General features: G+C 46.2%; 1 protein-coding gene and 1 pseudogene across 1 annotated transcript in view; one reads left to right on the forward strand and one right to left on the reverse strand.

The window, feature by feature from the left end:
- Nucleotides 1-783: 783 nt before the first annotated feature.
- On the reverse strand, nucleotides 784-3,197 carry LOC109435677 (DAZ-associated protein 2 pseudogene; annotated as a pseudogene).
- A 3,666-nt stretch (nucleotides 3,198-6,863) lies between these two features.
- Nucleotides 6,864-20,338, forward strand: part of COL23A1 (collagen type XXIII alpha 1 chain) — a 319,377-nt gene continuing 305,902 nt past the window's right edge. The window contains exon 1 of the mRNA XM_074313377.2: nucleotides 6,864-7,311. Within this exon, the coding sequence (XP_074169478.1) occupies nucleotides 7,018-7,311 (294 nt within the window). The 5' untranslated portion in view covers nucleotides 6,864-7,017. The remainder of the gene's footprint in view (nucleotides 7,312-20,338) is intronic.

The following is a 20,338-nucleotide window of genomic DNA, read 5'->3' on the forward strand; positions in this document are numbered from 1 at the left end:
CAATAAATACTAACCAATTTTTATCTGAAAATCCCCCTTAATTTGGCTCTAAAGTCGTCAGACTTGTGAAATGCATCCTCCTCCTTGCCCCTGACCCCATTTTAAACAAACTTGTTTATAGTGCAGTTTGCTATTCTTTGTTCAAACAAGCTCAGTATTTCTGGCACCCAAGCAAATTTGGGTTTGGTTCATGTATGAAAAAACAACCTATGAGGAGGGTCCAAAAGGCACCCTCCACTTTTGCCTGACGAAATGCAAAAGCAGAAGTAATGGGTCTGATTGGGGCCCAGAGGGGTCCAGAGGATCCTTGTGAAAGCCTAGTTAAGAAATGACAAGTGGGGAGAAGTTCAAGGAGAGAAGGAAATTAATCTGACCTGTCTGTCCTGACCCATTGATTCAATGGAGAATGGTGGGAGGGAATGGACAACTGGGGTCGAAAGAGGGATGTAAGACAGGATGGAAAGGGGAAAGGCAGACCACTAATGCTTTTCATTTATAACAAGTAATAAAAATCAGACTGTTTAAGATTAAAGACCAATCAGAATAATTTGGCAACTTCCTAAGGGAAGATCAAAGTTCCCTCCAAACCTAATTTGGTTTATTACTAAAAGTGACCAGTATGGTACAGTATTATTCCAGAAGGATTAAAGGAAGACCCTTAGGGTTGCTTCATCCACATTTATTTTATAAATGGATGCCTCCCTTACCTCAAAATGATTTAGGGAGGTGCTGCTACCATTAATTACATGGTTCCTTATTAAGTTTGACAAGTGCCTGACAGTTTGGGCACCAGAAAGACACCCAACAGCATATCTAAACTGCAACTTCAGGTTAATGTGACTATAGCAGTTACATTGTGAGAAGTGCTGAAGGTATGTGATGTCTCTCTGGGCACAGAGGTGGCCTTGGTTCTTCACCAACTGTAACTACCATCTGTACCACCCATGAAGAAGTTTCCCATCAGCTGAGTTACCAGGACATTGGCTCCCTGCATGACTGCAAGCTGAGAAGCACTGGAGGGCGTCCAGGGGATGGAGAGGAATGTCAGCAGTATCCCCAGCTCCAAATTGGCATCTGCATCATAGCTTCCTATCTTCCACCAGAACTGTTGAACCAGGTGGATAGATAGGGCTGGATAATAAACCATGGGGACTGTGGAACTAAAGGTCCAACAGCCACACACTGGGCTATGGGAAAATAGGGTAAGGTGCCAGGAAATGCAACTGACATGGCAGGGACTGCAGCCCCTGGGTCACAAAGCTCGGACAAGCTCTGAGTTGGCAGGTGGAGCATCTGTATAGGGAGGAGCCTGAGGAAGATGCAAGGTCGGCAGGTACTCTGGATTGCCAGGAGGCTGCACAGGGTGGTTTGGCTGCGTTGGATACTGACCTTTGCTATTCGTGGTGGCTGTGGGTCTGGTTCAAATTGGCGTCGCAGAGGGTTATTTTTTTCGCCCTCTTCCTGTTCTGTCATAGTCACTTCCCGTGTTCCAGTTATGTTTTTTTAAAGATTTAAATAAGAATTCTTATATTTACCCACATAGTTACATTAATACTTCCAATGCTCTTCAATCCTCTGTGTAAATCTATATTTCCATTTGGTATGGGTTTTTTTTCTGCTTCAATTACAATTGACCTTTGAATAATGTAGTAGTTAGGGGAGCATATATATAACTTAAGTTGGAGGATTCCCAGCCATGGAGTTGACCCTTGAACAGACTGGGTTTGAACTGTGCAGATCAATTGGAAAAAACACGCATATAAGTGAACCCGGGCACTTCAAACCCGTGTTATTCAAGGGTCAACTGTACTTCTGTTAATGTTTCTTTTTGTTATGGGTCTGCTCGTGATGAATTCTCAGTTTTTGAATGTTTGAGAGTATTTAGTCTTTCTTTGTTTTTTGAAAGATATTTTTCATTGGGCATAGAATTCTAGGTTGACAAAAGATGTTTATCTTCTGGGTTGCATTTTTTCCAATGAAAAGTCTGCTGTTGTTGGGACGGTTTTTTCCTGCAGCCCTCCCCCCCAAGAATTCCATACCCTTATCGGAGCTGCCTCCCTCCATACCCTTATCGGAGATGTCTCCCGTGGGCACTATGGTTAGAGGCCTCCCTGTCAAAACAATGTTGAGCGATCACATCTGCTAGGGACGGACCTCCCCGGCACCCCGGCCAGATTTCCCCCTAACCCGGAGGCCTAACCCTATAAAACAGAGCACCTGACCCCAGTTAGTGCTCATTTCTTTGGGAACAATCCCACTGAGCCCGCTGACATAATAAAGCTGTGTTCTCCCTGATCTCTGCGTGCCACTTGAGTCTCTCGATCCTCGTCATTCTTCCGCAACACTGCTATGTTTCTTCCTCTACACGTGTCTTTTTGTCAGGTTGCTATTAAGTTTTTTTCTTTACTATTCCTTTTAAGCAGTTTGATTATGATGTCCCTTGTGCGGTTGTTTTCATATTTCTTTTGCTTGGGTTCCTTGAAATTCTTATATCTGTGAGTTTATTGTTTTTATCATATTTAGAAATAATGGCTGAAAAAAATTTCTAATATTTTTTTCTGCTCTCTCCCCTAGGGACTCTAGTTACTCACATTATCCCACTGCTCACTGACACTCTGTTAATTCTTTTCTATTGTTTTCCATCTGTTTCATTTTGGATAAGTTTCTGTTGCTGTATTTTTAAATTCATTAATCTTCTGCAGTGTCTAGTCTACCTTTAAACCATCCAATGTATTTTTTTCATCTCAAAGATTGTCATTTTTTAATCTCTAGAATTTTGTCTTAGGTCTTTAAAAATTTTTCATGTTTCAACAAGTTCAATCTTTCCTTTTAGTTCTGTGAACATATGGAATACAGGTATAACTTTTAATATTCTTTTCTGCTTATTCTGTCATCTCTTTCATTTCTGGGTTGGTTTTGATTGCTTTTTCTTATAGTATGGGTCATATTTTCTTTCGGCTTTACATGTCTGGTAATTTTACCTTACGGGGTACTGGATATTTTTATATTCCTATATACTTGAGCTTTATTATGGGGTATGATTAAGTTACTTGAACCAGTTTGATCTTTTGGGGTTTGGGTTTTAAGCTTTGTTAGGCAGGACAGAGCCACATTTAGTCTAAGGCTGGGTTTTCCCTACTACTAAGGCAAAGGCTTTTGAGTACTTACTGTGCCCAATGCACTACCAGGTTTTCCATGCTGGCTGGTGGGAAGAACGATCCATGGCCTTAGTGAGCTGCAGGGATTGTTTCCTCTAGTGATTAGTTTCATTTTGGGGGTGGTTCTTTCCTGGCCTCAGGTAGATTTATCACAGATGTGATAACCTCAGGTGAAGCAATGTCCTCTGTGCAGCTCTTTTCACTCCTCTACCCTGCAATTCTACCCGCCTTGGATTCCTTGGACTTGCAGCTCTCTTCACCTCAGGGTGGCTCTGCCTGGGTCCTCTTCCCTGCACTGTGGCCTGAAAAAACTCTCCAGAGAGTAAGCTGGAGCAATCCTTGAGTTCATTTCATTTGTTTCCCATCTCCCAAGGATCACTGCTTTTCACTGTCTGACGTCCAATGTCTTGTAAACTGCCATTTCATTACAGTTCGTCTAATTTTCTAGTTGTTTCAGATAGAGTAAATCTAGTCCTTGCCAGTATCTCCATTTTACAAACCAGAATACTGAGAGTCTGAAATAGTAGCTGTGAGCTTTTAATGGAGCCAGAAAAGTAGGCATTACATGTTAAAACCTGGTGCTTTTCCCACCATATCACACTGCTTTTTCAGTGTAACATTTTTTTCAGGTAATTGAAACTTATCCTGTTAAGCCTTATAGCTTAATTTAAGCCATTTTTGCTGGAAATTTTAAAAAAATGATTAAGTACTCCTGCCTTCTTAAAGAGAGCATTTTGAACATATTTGAACCTTCTCGTTATCAACATTGGTTATGTTTTTTTGCAGTGGTTGTCAACCTTATCTGACCCAAATAATCCCTTCTTTATAAAATATTTGTAATGCTTTTTATCCTGAAGTGTCCAAGCCCTTGTCAATCATCAGGCAGGGTTGCCACACACTGTTGTTCAGTCACAAGTCATGGTTTTGAAGAGGTGATGTCCCTTGGCCAAAGGCCACAGCTCCTGCTGAGCAGAATTTTTTTTGTTTTAAATTGGGGAAGGGGAACAGGACTTTATTCGGGAACAGTGTGTTTTCCCCAGGATCTATCAGCTCCAAGTCAAGTTGTTGTCCTTTCAATCTTAGTTGTGGAGGGCACAGCTCAGCTCCAAGTCCAGTTGCCGTTGTTCAATCTTAGTTGCAGGGCGCGTAGCCCACCATCCCTTGTGGGAGTCCAACCAGTAACCTTGTGGTTGAGAGCACACGCTCCAACCAACTGAGCTATCTGGGTGCCCGGGAGCTCAGTGGCAACTCACTGTCTTCATTCTAGTTGTGGAGGGCGCAGCTCTTTGGCCTATGTGGGAACCGAACAGGCAGCCACATTGCCCAGAGCTCGCACTCTAACCAACTGAGCCACCTGTCCACGCTTGAGCAGACCTTTTTATATAACTCCAAGCAGTCACAGTGTCCTCACAACACTTCCCTCCCCTTACCCCTTCAGCTAGGGGTGGTAATGGCCTCCCAGTGTTGATAGCCCAGGGTGTTTCCTCAGCATCCCCTGTTGATTTCCCTTAGCCTGCCCCTTTGTAAAGAGTCTCTACCTTCACACTGTCTTCAGTCTGAGGATGCCTTCTGTTCCTTCCAGGACCCCAGCTGACACAAGACAGCATTTTCTTCCTTGCCTTTTAAAGTGAGTTGTAGGTAGTAAACATATTTTCACCTTTTCTCAGTTCACTTGAGAAATACAGAGTGCCAAAAAAAATGTATACAGAATTTAAGAAAGGAAAAAAACTGTATTGAAATTACACTGATAGTAACCACTTTGAGTACCTCTTGTAATTGCAGAAGTCAAACATGACTTGTATTCATCTTTTGTTATTGGTATATATTGAGTATCACAATTTTAATACAATTTCTTCCTTTCTTAAAATATATATACTTTTTTTGCATCCTCTGTATTTATTGAGCACCAACAGTGTGCCAGACCTGTCCTGTTCTCTGAGAAAACAGTAGTGAACAAGACAAGGGCAATATGGTTAATAAAAAGGTAACTTTAAATAGTGATAAATGCCCCGACCCCCTGAGTAATTCTGAAAGGGACTCTCAGGTGTAATCATGTTAGGTTGGGCAGTCGGAAGGTCTTTCAGAGACAGTGAGATTTGAGGACCTGGGGACTTTGAACTGAAGGATAAGGAGAAGCTTGTTGTTCAAAGATCTGAGAGCAGGATACCCCAGATAGGTAGTGGGCAAGAGCAAAGGCCAATGAGCTTGGCTTATTCCATATATAGAAGCTTCTGAAACATTAACAAAGATAGATGATGGGCAATTTACCTATGTGTTTGTAGTAAGAATGAAGTGCTAGCTTGTAATATGGCATTGTCCTTTTTTCAGAGTAGACAATCCAGTTTGCTTAGCAATTATATTCTGAAAAAACATACACTAGAGTATAGCATGGTGCCAAGACCTGTATAACCACCTAAATGTAACCCCAATTTACCCAAGGTCACAGCTACAAAGTTGCACAGGTGAGATGACAAACCATGTTCTGATTTATTTTGATCTCAGAGGTTTTTCCCCCCTCCCAGTTAAGGACTTAGGAAGGAATGTCAGCAGGAGGGCCTCAACAGTTTTAAGAGATAAGTAATAATCCATCCACAGAAATTAATAATCTAAAAATACCCAAAGAGTGAGAGAGAAGATAGATATAACAGTTCTTTTTCTCAAAAACAATTGTGGAGTTGCCCAAATTACAAAGATCTAAATTAGCAGTTTATTGTTTTTATTTGAGTATTAGAGGAGTAAGTGGAAGGGTTACTTGGGACCCATTTTAGGATATAAATATGTCTGGTTGGAATCTGAGGGAGCAGAGACCTGACTTCCAGCCTTTCTCCTCTTTCTTGAAAACACTGTTAGGACCACTTTCTTCTCATTCAGCCTTTCTTACCTTAACCTTGTGAGGCAAATTTGCAGCAAAATCACAATATAGATTAAATATGCATAGTGGATTACTGTTTTTGGCCAAGTGTTTCTACTACAGAATTAAGTCATCAGCTCAACAAAAGTTGGAATTGTTTTCGCCCATCTTTTTCATTTGTTATTGTCTCAATTTTCTGAAATGAAAGCCCTCCCTAGGTCAGGAACAAGGTCTTACAATGTCTGTTTCCCAGCAGCACGTGTCTGGCACATAATAAATGGAGAGAATTTAGATTCTAAGAGGTATCTTTCTGCTTGGTGCAATCTACCCTGACAGTCTCTAAATGTGGGCGTGCAGAGGTCACTTTCGGCCACCAAGAGGCGCTAAAGCGCCATCAAGGACGGACTCACTTAAGTTTTCCACAGGGTTTGAAGTTTTGACCTTTTAAAAAATTGTCAGAAAGGTTAATTCACAAGTTTAGGGGAATTTTCGCCAGGTATGAATGATGCTCCAGTCAGAGGTGAGCTGCAGAAGGCGCTCTGAGTCTCTCGGCCCGCCTTAGATTTCTTGGGATCGCAGTGGGAGCACGGACTGGGGAGTCACAGAGGTGCGCGCGCCGGAGTGGGTGCAGCCCAGTGCCCGGGGCAGCTGAGGGCGGAGGTGTGCGCTGCGCGGGGTCCGCCAGGCGCGCTGGGGGTTCCTGGAGCCAGCTCCCTTCCCACCCCCGCCCCCTTGCCGCGCCGGGCTGGCCGGGCCGCTCCTCCCCTGGGTGGGTCCCGGCTCCTTTTCTGGCAGGGTCTATTTGCATAGAGGAAACTGCCCAAAGTGGCCGTGAAGGAGCTGGCGGCAGGGAAGGGGGCGTGCGCCACAATCCGCTGCTGCCCGGAGGCCAAGCCCTGCGTCCCGCCGACCTCGTGCCTCGGGCTATCCGCCTGCTCCCCGCGCTCTCAGTCTACCACCCCAGCTCTGCACCGCCTCCCCCGACAGCCCACGCGCGAAGAGCGCGCCATGAGCCGGGGCGAGCGCAACGTTGGCGACGCGCAGAAGGGCTGTCCGGCAGGCGGCGGCGGTGGTGGCGGGGGTCGCCCCGCGACGGCGGCCGGGACCTGGGCGGTGAGCGCGCTGTGCCTGCTGCTCTCCGTGGGCTCGGCGGCCGCCTGTCTGCTGCTGGGCGCCCAGGCGGCCGCGCTGCAGGGCCGGGTGGAGGCGCTCGAGGAGGAGCGGCAGCTGCTGCGGCGCGCGGGGCCGCCGGGCTCCCTGGCCGCCTGGGCCGAGCCGCACCTGGAGCGTCTGCTGCGCGAGGTGAGGCGCGGGGCACGGGGCAGGAGGGGTCGGGCTGGAAGAGAGTGTGTCGGGCTTGGGAGAGTATCTTCGCGATGGGAGCCCGGAGTAGTGTGGTCGTCTCCCCGAGGACGGGTCACGTGAGTCCACCCGGGTGGCTTGCGCGAGGGGCAGAGGCTGGTAGTGCCGGCCCCGAGGGGGTCCTCCTGTCCTCGCTCCAGCCTCAGGGTCGTGTTCCAGGGCAAGCGACCGTGGGAAAAGAGCTACAAGGGCCGTTTCGGGCACTGGGGGCGAGTCTCCAGGTGTGCGTGCGCTCGGACTGGTCACTTCCCGCCTGCGGTGGGCACCCGGCTCCTCATCTGCGTCGGATAGTGACGATGCTCGTGAAGGAAGTATCTGGTGCGTGACTCCACAACCGGTAGCAGCTGCTGCACCTGGAGAGGCATGGGTCCCCCCAGCAGACCGGCGGCCACCGTGGAGGGAAGCCTCAGACATGAGACCGGAGGCCCCGGGCCTTGAAGAGATCTGGCCAGCCCAGCCTGCCCACCCTGCGTCCCCAGGAAAGTTTGTTTCTAAGCAGCTCCATCCTGGAGATGCTGTCTCTGGGGCTGCTGCGGCTGAGTGCGCACTCCTTGCCGCCGAGACCTGGGGATGCCCAGACTGGTAGGGTGAGGAGAAGAAAAGACAGTGGGGTTTTCTGGCTTCTGATTTCAGGCGGTGCCACCTGGGCGATGCCACCTGTACAATGCAGACTCATCCTGAGTTTTCTTGAGCTTCTTGGAAGCATATGAGACTCTGTGACACTTCTATTAGGTTGCTGCTGTATGTCTTCAAAGCAGGCGGCCCATTTGGGACCATCATATTCATCAAAACCCCCACCTTTTGGGTAGCAGTGCCCCTCCCCATAGAACTGAGACAGTCTGGACTGGCTAGAGCTTCCCTTGACTGAGCCATCCTCTTCCTCCCAGGAAGCCATCCTCTTCTTCCCAGGATCCCAAGCACCTGTCCAATGGGGGCATCTTCAGTTGTAGGCTGAGATGTAGCATGTTTTAGGGCGGGTCTGTTACCACCAATCTCCTGGAACTGAAGAGCTGTGATCTTTAGTCCTGAGTGCTCTAGCCATCCTTGAGCTAATTTGGAATCTTTAGGGAGATGGGGAAGACTGCACCACACCATACATATTTCTTAGTCACGTAGTTTCTTTCCAATTCTTCCTGGCATGCTCACTTTCTCTCTTCATTCTCAGACACTTTCTAAGCCAGCATTACATCTCTTCTTGCTTGGTTTTCGGCAAAATTGCTGCTTCATGAAATGATTTCCTCTTTTCTCCCTGAAGTGCTGCAAACTTCAGAAATCTTTCCGGAGTCCTCATGGTGATGGTTTCATAATTGCAGCCCATTATCTTTTGGCAAATCCCTAGAGACCAGGGTGTTGAACTGATTTATGGAGGGCCAGTAAAATTTCTACCAGTTAGTGTTAGAACTGTGGCTGTTCTTTGGAATAGGCGGCCCCTCTTAGTGAAAATAAACCGCAAGTCCAGATTGAGTAAATCAGAAATCCTGGGAGAAGCTTTTACAAGGAACTTGCAAATTGTGTCCATTCTAATAGGGAAGAGGACTCTAGGACAGCAGCCGCTTCTGAGAAATATGGATCCTCAAGTGCTGAACCGCCAGGATGAGCTGGGAGAGACTGCGGTGGCCTCCTCTGTGGTGCTTCAACAATGACTTAGTGGCAGAGCTCGCTCTCTCTCTCTCTCTCTCTCTCTCTCTCTCTCTCTCTCTCTTCCTCTTCCCCACCCAAACCCCCTCATTAGAAAGGCAAAGGGAACATTCTGAATCTTGGGATTTCCACTTAAAATTTGCTTTATCATTTAGCAGGCTGGTGTTAGCACAGGACACATTTCAACACATCCTACTACTAACTAACTGAACTTGGATTCTGAGTGGCATGTGCTCGGAGCACCAACTGGTCGGTTTCCCCTGCCAGTGGGGCATCAGCGATGTCACAGTGTGAGTGTACTTGGAGTCGAACTTCTGGCTGCTGGGGTGTCCCCTGTAAGAAGGCATCTCTTTCCCAGGGCCAGGCTCTTCCTGCTATTTACCATTCTTCTCTCAAATATCTCTGGATGGGAAATGAACACAACCTGGCTGGTGACCCTGAGAGTCCCTGACTGAGATGGAGGGGCTGTGGGAGACACATAATTTGGGAAGCCGACCATCAGCTTTAAATAGATGTGAAGATACTTTATTAATCTATCAGACATGAAAGACAAATGAATATTGAACTGAAAATATCTTAAAGAAAGAACATTTGTACTTGAACATGCTTTGCAGTTCCAAGTTGTTCTCAGTGAAGCCTCTTTTAAGCCCGTGCTGAAGTGGTTGTGTATGTGGGGGTGCCTACAGCTTGTCCTCTGACCAACAAGCTTATTTTCAGAGTTTTAGAGGCAGAAGCCACATCCAAATTAAAAGAGAGAAATCCTTGCCAACCACACACAACTTTAATGTCAGAAAAAAATAAAATAAGCCAACAAAAGCCACTGTTAATATAGAACCCACCCGCTGTCTGTGTTCCCTTGGGAACAGAACTGTGCAATAACTTATTTGGGATGGTGTGCCTGATAATGTAGATTCAGAAGCTACAACAAAGGAATATGCATGTTAACTAGTCATTATTAAAGACCTTTCCCATGGTACAAAATAAAAGAAATGGTTTTCAGAACATAAACACCAGATTTCTGAGCAAGAGTCATTGATGATAGTATCTTCGGTATTACCCAAAAATGTAAGTCCAAATAAGCATCTGATACTGTGCTTTTAACGTGCTAAGTTGTCAACCCCCTAGGACTTATACCGATAGTTCCAGTAATTACAAAGGCTTAAATTTTAGACTGTGGCTTTCATACTACAGTAAAAAGTTGAATGCAAGGATTAAAGAAATATTTAATTGTATTCAGAAGAGACCATTTCCAGCTTATAATGGATTTATTATTGGCTGTTGATCTTTCATTGTCCAGACCAGTCAGTTTGAAAACAAGAAATACCCAGAGACTAAGGGTAACATTCAAACACTTTCCTTCCCTACCATCAACTATATATATATTGGTTGTTACTTGTAAAACCCAGAATCAAACATAGCTTTTTCAGCTTCTCTGGCCATCTGTCACTTGTCAGGACTGCTCTGAGGTGTGCAATTTAATAAAGAGGCCAAGTTTCAAGTCCCATGGCAGAACTCAAGATGGGGTGTAGATCATGGCTACCTTTGTTCCCTTGGCATTTCCTGGCTCCCAAACCAAAAAGTTTCTTTCCAATTCTTCCTGGCATGCTCACTTTCTCTATTCGCTCTTTCCTTTATCCTGTTTTTTGTTTGTTTGTTTGTTTGTTTCATTTTGTGATAGTTTGGGAGAGCTTTATAATCAGAGCAGCATGATTAGAAGGAGCCAGCTGTCGGGTGTTCCTTTCACAAACATGTTTTGGAATTGTTGAATTGGATTTTACACCTTGTCTTTGAAGATGTGTGGCATGGCTCCTGACCTGTGGAACCTGTGAACTGAATGCATTTATACCAGCGGACACACAGGGGTAGATGATGCATGGTGTTTCGGCCCCACGGTTTACTAGCTCTGTCATGTAACCTCTTCAGCTTCCTGAGCATCAACTTCCTCTTCCTACTATGATGGTCACTACTACTCAGGTAGTGATGAACAAAGAAGATAACGTAGAGGAGTGTTAGTCAGGAAGTATGCTTTTGATGGAGAGTAACAGAATACCTGAGTGTGGTCGCTTAAACAATACAGTCATTGAATTATTTCGCATAACCAGAAAAGCCTGGAGATCAGCCAGAAGATCTGGGTTAGTTCAGTGACTTGCCCATGACTGGGTGCCAGTTCTGTCTGTTATCCTCTTGGTCTGTTATTCCTCCTGGTCACAAGAGGGCTGCTGAACCTCCAAGCTGAGTCTAAACACAACAGTTGCCAAGGTAGAAGGGAAGGAGGCAGGGAAAAGAGTCATCTTCTTGAGAGGCTTTCTCTTTCGTTTGAGTCAGGGGGGAGACTCCCAGCATCTCTCGGCAGACTTCCTTGATAGCTACCAGTCAGAAACAGGGCCTGTGATCACCGTCATCCTGTCACTGTCAAGGGAAATGGGGTTGACATAGGTGGCTTTGGTCAATCTTGATTCCTCCTCTGAGGCTAAGCACGTTGCCACTGGAAGAGAATTGCAGCTTTGTGAGGAGGACGGGGCAGTCATCCACTGACATGCTGCAATTTCATAACCATATCCGCTTCCCCCGCAGGGTTTCCCAGGGTCTTGCTCTCCAGCTCTGCCTCCGGCCATAGTCACAGGCAAGGTGGATGTGTTCGGGATTCTCTCCGGCACAATCCCATGCTTTGCAGTTTGTGGTCTTTAACCCTTAAGCAGATGCTGTTCTGATCCCAAAGTGACTGACCTGAGTGGCCTCCACACTGGGGATGGCACTTTAGGGTCCTGCTTTCCAACTTTTGCACATCACAGCATACACAGGGGTGGTAACACTTGCACATCACGATGCAGTTAAGTGGAAGAAGCTGCTCAGGCTGGAGGCAACTGGCCCAGTCACTCTGAGGACCAAGGAGTCAGTGCACCCAAAACCATGTATGGTGCTCGTACCTATTAGGTGTGTCCAGGCAGCTCTCCACCCCTCCTGTCTGTTCCCCCAACCCCATAGGTACCCTTGGCTTTCCAAGCAGTCATATTTCACCGTGGCTCCAAATCCCCTTCCAGTGCGCATGCAGTTAGAATTTTGGTCCCCAGAGAAGCATGTCATCCCCTTTATCCTCACTGGTATTACCTCATTAGATTCAGCCTTTCCAGATGCCATTGGATCCTTGTACCTTCAAATAACAATGTAATAGACCCCAACTCAGACTGGCTTAAGTTTAAAAGGGAATTTATTGGCTTGCATCACTGAGATGCCTTGGTTCTCTGTTATCGGTACCAGCTCCCTATGTCTCAGGATGCCCTCACTGTGTTATCGATACCGGCTCCCTATGTCTCAGGATGCCCTCACTGTGTTATCGATACCGGCTCCCTATGTCTCAGGATGCCCTCACTGTGTTATTGGTCTGGCTCCCTATGTCTCAGGATGCCCTCACTGTGTTATCGGTACCGGCTCCCTATGTCTCAGGATGCCCTCACTGTTCCGTGAGGTGCTGGGCAGCTGCCAGCAGTTGCAGCCTCACATCCTCAGCATTCGTTTCTCTTTCCCTACATTTCCACTGAAGCCCCTTGATTCCCTCTGATGATCAATACCGATGGCCTATACTGGTCACTGAGACCCGCAGGCAGTCTGGTCTGCTTGGGGGATGTGTGTACCTATGTACACATGTGTGTACTCCACTGGCACTGAAAGGACTGGGAGTGGAAAATGGTCCCCAAAGGACAATTTGGAGTGCTGTCATTAGAAGGAGAGGACAAGGGGCCGGTAAAACCAAGTAAGTGACAATCCAAGGAATAATGAGAGAGAGGCTTGGGCAACAAGCAGGAGCCATGGCCTGGAGAAATCCCGCTGCTTGAAATCCAGGTAAAGGACTTTTGATCTGATGGGATGGGTAGCAGCTTGTAGGTTCTTGTTCTGTCGGCGTTTGTGTATATTGATAAATTTGAGTTTATCTGTGGCACTATCAAAATCTGTATTTCTCTCTGAATATAGTGCACTTGTAAGGTGTGAGCTTAACAAATTACAGGATAACTTAAAATCTTAAAACTTCCCCACAGAAGCCTCATGAGATGTGGAAGGCAGAGGTTATTGTCCTTATTTTACAAGAGAGAGACGTGTCGCTGAAAGGGAGGCAGTGACCCACTCAGGCACACACAGCTGGGCCTGAGCCCCGCCCCTCGCCCCACCCCCACCTCCCTTCTCCCCGGATTTGCAGGACGCCTTGGAAGGGCAGAGTGAGAAGGACAGGCGTGACCTACCCTCCTTTGTGTGAGTTCAGTGTCCAGCCTGTGGCAGTGTGGATGTGCCCCAGGTCAGGGCCACCTGCGCCCACCTTCCTCAGCTTTCCAAGGAGTCCTGTCATGGGCAGGGGCCCCCACTCCTCTGGCTTGGTTGAGGAGTCTGGCGGGGTGCTCTGAGTCCCAGTGACTTGGAGCAGGGAGGTGCATGTGCCTCGGGGGTTGCTGTAACCTTGCCTGAAGCTGTGTGTCATGGTAGCTTTGGGGGCAGGGCTGAGTTTGGAAGAAGAAACACTCTGGACAAGGAGTCAGAAGGCCCCTGTCTTACTCCATTCAGCCTACTATAACTGCATGGAAATAAAACACTTATTTCTGACAGTTGTTTGTTAAAAGGCAAACACTTATTTCTCGCAGTTATGGAGGCTGGGAAGTCCAAGATCAAGGCACTGGCAGATTCTGTCTGGTGAGAGCCCGCTTCCTGGTTCATAGACTGCTGTATCCTCACATGACAGAAGGGGTGAGGCAGCACTCTAGGGTCCCTTTTATAAGGGCACTAATCCCATTCATGAGATCACCTCATGTCCTCATCACCTCCCAAAGGCCCCACCAGGGATAAGGTTTTAACATAGGAATTGGTGGGGATACAAACATTAAGTCTACGGCAGCCACCTACTGCCTGCAGGCTGTGTAGCCCAGGCTGGTCATCTGGCCCCTCAGAGCCTCAGTTCTGTACGGGTGAGGGGAGAGCACAGCTCAGGCTGTCGGGACAAGTCACAGTTCGGGGTAGAGAAGTGAGGGCTGGGTGGAATCGCCTGTGTGGTGGAGGGTGAGCTCCGAGCACTGGATTCGCTGTCCTTCCCTTTAAGGGCCCCACAGCGTGTTGGTATAATCCTCCAGTTTCAGAGAAGCCCTCTCTTTCACCACAGATTTCTGCAGATTTCTCTCCTTTCTCTAACTCTAAGCCCCACCAGCCGGCATTGCTCAGTGTTGGTGAGGGACAGGGAGGATTCTTTCAAACCTGCTGTTCACAGAGCAAGTGCAGACCCTTTTCTCTTTGCCCTTGAATATGCTCATCAGCTGTCCTGCTACTGCTGAGATGTGACCACCTCCTTTATCTAAGATGCTAGACCCAGTGTTGGGAAATAGCACACCAACTCGGCCACCATTCCCCTTCCTCCTTAAAAAAAAAAAATAATCATAATGTATGTTGATTTAACGTGATTAGGTTATAGATAGCCCCACTACCCTAAAACAAGGACTCTTTAACTTTTGGCATACTCCGATTCAATTCTTTCTTTTCTTTTTCTTTTCGGCAATTCTTTTTTTTTTTTTTTAGTTACAAAGCAAAGTAATAGTTAGACATTTAAACCCCTCATAAAGTGATAACCGACCCCCCAAGTTACTACCCTCTGACATCTTATATAGCTGTTACAATACCATCGACTATCTTCCCTATGTTGTACTCCACATCCCGTGACTCTATATACTTATATTTTTAATTATAGTTGACATTCAGTATTATTCTACTTCAGCTTCAGGTGTATAGTGCATTGGACACAGTCTATGAAGTGATCCCCCTGATAAGTCCAATGCCCATCTGGCACCTTACATGATCTTTACAACATTGTTGATTATATTCCCCACACTGTATTCACTACCAATTTGTATTTCTTAATATCTTCACCTTTTTCACCCTGCCTCCAACCCCATTCCCATCTATCACCCTGATAGATCTAGCACCTATCTGGCACCATACCTAGTTATTACAATATTATTGAGTATATTCCTTATGCTATACCCTACATCCCCATGACTACTGTGTAACAACCAATTTGTACTTCTTAATCCCTTCCCCTTTCACCCATCCTTACCCCCCTCCCATCTTAAAGAAGTCCCTCTAAGATTCCTTGTAATATTGGTTTGGTGGTGATGAACTCCTTCAGCTTTTTCTTGTCTGGGAAGCTCCTTATCTGTCCTTCAATTCTAAATGACAGCCTTGCTGGGTAGAGCAATCTTGGTTGTATATTGCTGCTTTTCGTCACTTGGAATATTTCCTGCCACTCCCTTCTTGCCTGCAAAGTTTCTGTTGAGAAATCAGCTGCCAGTCCTATGGGGGCTCCCTTGTAGGTAACTAACTGCTTTTCTCTTCCTGCTTTTAAGATTCTCTCTTTGTCTTTAGCCTTTGGCATTTTAATTACGATGTGTCTTGGTGTTGGCCTCTTTGAGTTAATCTTGTTTGGGATGCTCTGTGCTTCCTGGGCTTGTATGTCCATTTCCTTCACCGGGTTAGGGAAATTTTCTGTCATTATTTCTTCAAATAACTTTTCAATTCCTTGTTCTCTCTCTTCTCCTTCTGGTACCCCTATGATGCGAATGTTGGTATGCTTGATGTTATCCCAGAGGCCCCTTAAACTCTCCTCAATTTTTTTGGATTCTTTTTTCTTTTTGCTGCTCTGGTTGGATGTTTTCTGCTACCTTATCTTCTACATCACTGGTTGGATCCTCTGCTTCATCTAATCTACTGTTGATTCCCTGTAATATAATCTTCATTTCTGTTATTGTATCCTTTATTTCTGACTGGTTCTTTTTCGTGGTTGTCATCTCCATTTTTATGCTTCCTGTCTCTTTGTTGAAGTTCTCCCTGAGATCATTGAACATTCTTATAACCAGTGTTTGTAACTCTGTGTCTAATAGATTGCTTATCTCCATTTCACTGAGTTCTATTTCTGGAGCTTTGTTCTGTTCTTTAATTTGGGACATGTTTCTTTGTCTCCCCATTTTGGCTGTCTCTCTGTATTTGTTTCTATGTATTAGGTAGGGCTGCTATGTCTTCTGGTCTTGGTAGAATGGCCTTATATAGTAGGTGTGCTGTGGCGCTCAGTGACACAGTCTTTCTGGTCACCTGAGCCAGGCACTCTAGGTGTGTCCCTTGTGTGGGTTGTGTGTGTCCTCTTCTTGTAGTTGAGCCTTGGTTGATAATTGCACATCAATGTGAGGGACTGACCCTTGGGCTCACTGGTTGTGAGGACTGGCCTTGACTTCAGTGGAAGAATTGTTGTGCAGGGGCTGACCTTACAGAGCAGGATCTGCCTCAGCAGGGCACTTGTGCCAGCCCAATCTGCCTCTTGGATGTGTTATACTTGGAGGTGGCTGAGTAATGCTCCAGCTCATTTTGAAGCTGGCCACTGGAGGCGCCAGCCCCAGGACCACCTTGGAGGGGATCCGCTGTAGGCAAGTTCAGCCCCACCTGGAGTAACCCAGCAGGAGCCACAAAGAAATCCGCAGATGGCTGCTGCCCATGCTGTGCTTGGAAGTGCCTTGAGAGGCCAAGCCGTGAACCAAGGCCAGCTACCGCTAGTGTCACACTTAGGGCTGCTCAGCCAGAGGTATAGGACATGCTCAAGCCAGATGCTGCTTGTCTGGGTTCCACAAAACTTTGAGAGACCCTAGGAAAGTCTGCAGCTTGAGCTAAGGCAGGCGGTCTGCACAAAAAAGCCACTGGAAACAGCCTGGGTGTGCCCAAAAGTTGGGCAGGACCAGGTCTCAAATTGCCAGGGCATGGCAAACAGACAGTGGAGACACAGATATGGCGGCTGCCTTGTGTCAGCACGTGGGGAACGGGGAGACCTCAGCAAAAAACAATGGCCTCCGGGCAGGCCCGGTGGCTCAGGCGGTTAGAGCTCCATGCTCCTAACTCTGAAGGCTGCCGGTTTGATTCCCACATGGGCCAGTGGGCTCTCAACCACAAGGTTGTTGCCAGTTCAATTCCTTGAGTCCCTCAAGAGATGGTGGGCTCCACCCCATGCAACTAAGATTGAACACGGCACCTTGAGCTGAGCTGCCGCTGAGCTCCCAAATGGCTCAATTGGTTGGAGCACATCCTCTCAACCACAAGGTTGCCAGTTCAACTCCCGCAAGGGATGGTGGGCTGCGCCCCCTGCAACTAGAAAATGGCAACAGGACCTGGAGCTGTGCTGCGCCCTCCACAACTAAAACTGAAAGGACAACAACTTGAAGCTGAACGGCACCCTCTACAACTAAGATTAAAAGGATAACAACTTGACTTGGAAAAAAGTCCTGGAAGTACACACTGTTTCCCAATAAAAGTCCTGTTCCCCTTCCCCAATAAAATCTTTAAAAAAAAACCAATGGCCTCCACCAGCTCTCCCATCCTGGAGAAAGCCACCTCTCCAGCCACTGCCCTAGCGCTGGAGCTCAGAGCGAGTGAGTCTGTTGGTGGGTAAGTCTGCGCACAGTCCCTTTAAGAGGAGCACCTGGGAATACAGCTGCACTCAATCTCACTCAGTCAGAATATTTGCTAGTTTTCACAACCAGAAATTATGGGGACTTTCCCCCCGCCCTCCCACCGGCACTGGAACCCTGGGCTGGGGTGGGGCTAGGATCTCTCACTCCTCTGGGTGATAGGGAGGACCCCATAGCTGAAATACCCCTCCGGATCTTTATTGGTTACACGCGGGTGTGGGACCAGCTTGTTCTGCATCTCCGCCATTCCTACCAGTCTCAAGGTGGATTCTTCTGCGTGTCCTTAGTTGAAAGACTTCAGTTGAGCTTGATTTTAGGCAATTCTTAATAATGGTTGTTTTGTAGATTAGTTGTAATTTTAATGTGATTGTGAGAGAAGGTAAGCACATCATTTACCTACTGTGCCATCTTGATTGTCTTTCCCAATTTTTATCCATAACAGATTTACGCTTACTTGATTGTAACCACAGAGTGTCCACCATTCATCCCTTGCTTGTACGTATTTCAACCTCATATCAAGAATATTTTTGCAGGGGCTGCACAACTTTATGGTCATGTTTCATGACTGCATAGGATCTGGTTAATGGAGGCTGTATCTTTATACCAACACAGCATCTAGGCCTCCTCTACATTTCTCTTGGCATAGATAATGGCACAGCTGATTGTGTCATAGAAGTCTCTTACTTCGGTTATTCTTTAGGATGTAACTGCCTAACAAGGACTGTCTTTAGGGCTTTGTTTCTTTGTTTTGATTTTGGAACATCCAAGTGTGTCCATGACGTACACATTTCTCCTTCTCTTGTATTCCAACTGTCACGCCATTGTGAAGTCACACTACAGGTTTTATGATGAGCAAAGTGGATTCAGTTGTCTTTTGGTTGAAATTTTATTTCAATTGGATGTGTTGTAGCTGTAAAAGCAAAAGCAATTGATGATAAAGAGAATCTTAAAATAAGATTTGGAAAAACTCTGAAGATGCCATCTCAGAATTGCGCTCATTTGTTGGTTTGGTGCAGAACCCTTTCTTGAGCAGCATTTCGCAGTGCCGGACACTGAACTCGGTCCCCGCTGGGACTTCTAATTCTATGAACAAATGTAACTCAGCTTGGGAACATTCTCTGGAGGCCACACACGACCTCCCACTCCCTCTCCCTTCAATTTTCTCCATGTGTAGGATCAGGATTAATCTTTAATTGTTGACACAGGCACTCAGAAGACATCTCTTCATCATATCCGGAAACATATTTTAGAACTAAGCATGAACCGTTGGGAGAAACAATAAGTTTGCAGATGTCATTTTAAAGAAAGTCACGTCAGTGCCCTCCTAGAGGCTTAGGGGAGATGATGGAGTGCCACCTTTGTGCCCTCCCTGGGCAGAAGTGTTCACATATGTGTCCTCATGTTTCTTAACAGCCTCCACCCCAGCTACACACACCCCTGTGAGGTGGGCCTTGCCGTTTCAGAGAGGGGCAGTGTATGTCCGAACCTGGGTAACCTGATTCTTCATCTGGAGCCCTTTCCACTGCCTCCTGGCAGACCCTGGAGCAGCAGTCATTTAGTTTGGGGCAGCAGCTTTTTCTGCCAGTGTGGACATCCTCAGTAGGTGGTGGAAATGTAGGGTGGTGGGCACGACTTTAGCTTTAAGCAAACTTTGGTTCACCTCTCAACTCCACCATTTCTCAGCTGTGTGATTTTGGGTAGATGGCTGTTTTTCCAAACTTCAGATCGCCCATCTGGTAAATGGGGATTATCATCCTTGCCTCCTAAGTTTTCTGTGGGGATTATACAAGTTTATGCCCAAAGTGCTTAGCACATCATACACATCTTGAAAATGGCTCTTTTTACTGGAATGCTTTCTATGACTGAATCCAGAAATGCCTATGTCTGTTTGCTAATCGGAGAGGAGGTCCTGTGGTTACATGACTGACCTTGAGATCCTTTTAACACTGTGATTCTGCAAGCCTATTAAGGCGATGCAGAAGTAAAAAAGCTGTTAACATAATGTCCAGTCTCTGAGTCAGTGATGGAGAAATGTGATTTGGTTGTTGTGGAAGAGCAAAGATTGAATTAACTCATAACCCCATTTCTCTCTTTTCAGCAGAATGAGATTTTCCATTTAAATAAAAAAAATTCACATTTATGATGAAAATAAAAATCTAATTATTCATGAAAATTATTCTATGGATTTTTCATTGCAAAATGGCTTTAAACACCTAATAAACTTGCTTTAATTAATAAGTTAGTCTGTTTTGTGATTATGCAACATGGCACAAACTCCCCAAATATTCAGGATTAACCTAGTGAATTAGAGGCCTCACTCACATCTGCTTCAGTTCACATTGGTAAATGAGAAAATTGTAATTTTCTGATGTAACCACAAAAAATCTGTGGAGAAAAGTGCTTTCAAATGGGTAATGTCAACTTCTAAAACTGAATTCACTTCCAACTTGGAGTTGTGAGACAAATCATAAAGCAATTAGAATGTAATCTGGCATTTCAGGACAGTTTAAATGAAATCTACTCAAGTTTGGGCCTCCAAGGAGCATCATCCCACAAAAAAAGCAAAGTCTACCCACTTACTTAACCGTGCCGTTTTGTGTGATGTGTGGGCTGTTACCATCTACAGCATCTTGTTTTCAGCCCCGTGTGGTGGTACAGTCAAATGAAGGACAAGTTCACATGGCAATGGGACTAGAGCGTGTGTGCATACATGTCAGCATGTGTGTGGGGGTGGGCACACACGTGTGCACATGTGTGTATGTCTATGAATGTATGTGCATGTGGGGTGTGTATATGGACATGTGCGTGCACATGTGTGTACATGAGTGTGCGTCTGTACATGTGCACACACG

This window comes from Rhinolophus sinicus, chromosome 5 (genome assembly GCF_057876585.1).
Source record: "Rhinolophus sinicus isolate RSI-liver-muscle chromosome 5, RSI-T2T, whole genome shotgun sequence".
NCBI lineage: Eukaryota > Metazoa > Chordata > Mammalia > Chiroptera > Rhinolophidae > Rhinolophus > Rhinolophus sinicus.